The sequence below is a fragment of the Austrofundulus limnaeus genome, unplaced genomic scaffold (genome assembly GCF_001266775.1).
Source record: "Austrofundulus limnaeus strain Quisiro unplaced genomic scaffold, Austrofundulus_limnaeus-1.0 Scaffold449, whole genome shotgun sequence".
Taxonomy (NCBI): Eukaryota; Metazoa; Chordata; class Actinopteri; order Cyprinodontiformes; family Rivulidae; genus Austrofundulus; species Austrofundulus limnaeus.
Window position 1 is genome coordinate 210,342 of NW_013952851.1, and position 1,473 is coordinate 211,814.

Consider the following 1,473-nt stretch of genomic DNA (forward strand, 5'->3'; position numbering starts at 1 on the left):
AAAGCACATAGAGAAAATATAATCCTTCAAAATTAAAATGTAAATACACTTTTATATCTAAATAATTGATGTAATTGATTTAATGGCACAATAATTTATTTGTCAAACTTCTTTTTGACCCTATAATTTATTTTAATACGCCAGTTATATATTTATACATTTATTTCCAATAATGATAGGTTTGGTCCTCCATACAACTGCTTGTAGTTTTACCTGACTTAGATATTCATAGAAATGGTTTTTACCAGCTTCTAAACAGGATTCTGATGTTTCAGTAGACACCAAACATGTCTATGTCTAGCTAAAAGAACTTAAAATAATTAAAGTAGAAAACCCAGGGTTTGGACTTAAGAGATGAATGAACAAATTAGTGGGCCACATTTTGGTCACTCGAGGGCTGGATGTGGCCCGCGGGCCGCCAGTTGAATAGCCCTGCTGTAAGTAATGACTCTTAAAGCAGTAAAACAAACATCTTTTACAGAAACTATGATAAAATAACATCAAGAATAAATTCAAATGTAGAACAAACCTGCTAATTTGGGATTTGGATTTTTATGTTAGTGACACAAAAAGACATCAATGAAGAAACAATAGTAATATTTATATTGTTGTCAGCACAGTAACATCTGATACATAAAATAAAAAACAGACTTGCCTTGGAATAAAAAGCAAACAAGACCTCCATGTTATTCAGAAAAGCAAACACTGACTGAAGTCAGTGAAATGAATAAAAATGGAAATTCTACCTGAATTTATATAATAACCAACAAAATAAACTCAATAAAATTAATATGTCAACAATGTTTAAAGAAAACAGAGGAATTGTCTTTTCTAATTGGCCAAAGACTTTCACTGTTGAAATAAAATGAACAAGAGTTAAAATTGTGAATTAGAGCTAAATATTGAAATCTTGAATCAACAATACACTTACTGTGACAAACTAACGAGGCTGTTAAACGTCACCATGACTCAGTAGAGGTAAACAGATGGGTTTTAAGCATAATTACAAAGAACTCTGTGGTTTATCCCAGGTACCGTGGCGTCTGTTAAAACCGTCTCTCATTCAGCATACCCCACCCCCCCACAAGCACACAAACTAATCCAGCAGCAGTCAGACTGTAAGAAGCCTTCTCTGAAAATAACCAAACAACCGTTTTACAACTGAACAGCACACAGATATTTTAAAGCAGAACTGGGTCATTTACCTTGCGACCATCACTGGCGTGACAGTTGACATTTAATGGAGTCAGCAGCGCCATCAGCTTTTCTTCATTTCCACTCCTGTAATGACAGGGTTAAAGACTTTAATATGCACCATTAATATTCACTGGACGCTTTGAAATAAAGAAACACTTTAATCATTTCATCTAAATGAATTTTTAAAACAGGTACCAACAAAACATTATTCCCCAAGTCCTAGATTTTATTAACTGGAAATTACCAACTTCACCTCTAATCACACCAAACCATTTG

At 33.5% G+C, this 1,473-nt stretch overlaps 1 protein-coding gene across 2 annotated transcripts in view; it reads right to left on the reverse strand.

Annotated features, from left to right (window-relative positions):
• Positions 1-1,473, reverse strand: part of LOC106529502 (tankyrase-1) — a 25,173-nt gene that overhangs the window by 14,664 nt on the left and 9,036 nt on the right. For both annotated transcript variants that reach the window (XM_014024953.1, XM_014024952.1), the window contains exon 5: positions 1,206-1,281. In XM_014024953.1, coding sequence (XP_013880407.1) covers positions 1,206-1,281 — 76 coding nt within the window. The remainder of the gene's footprint in view (positions 1-1,205; positions 1,282-1,473) is intronic.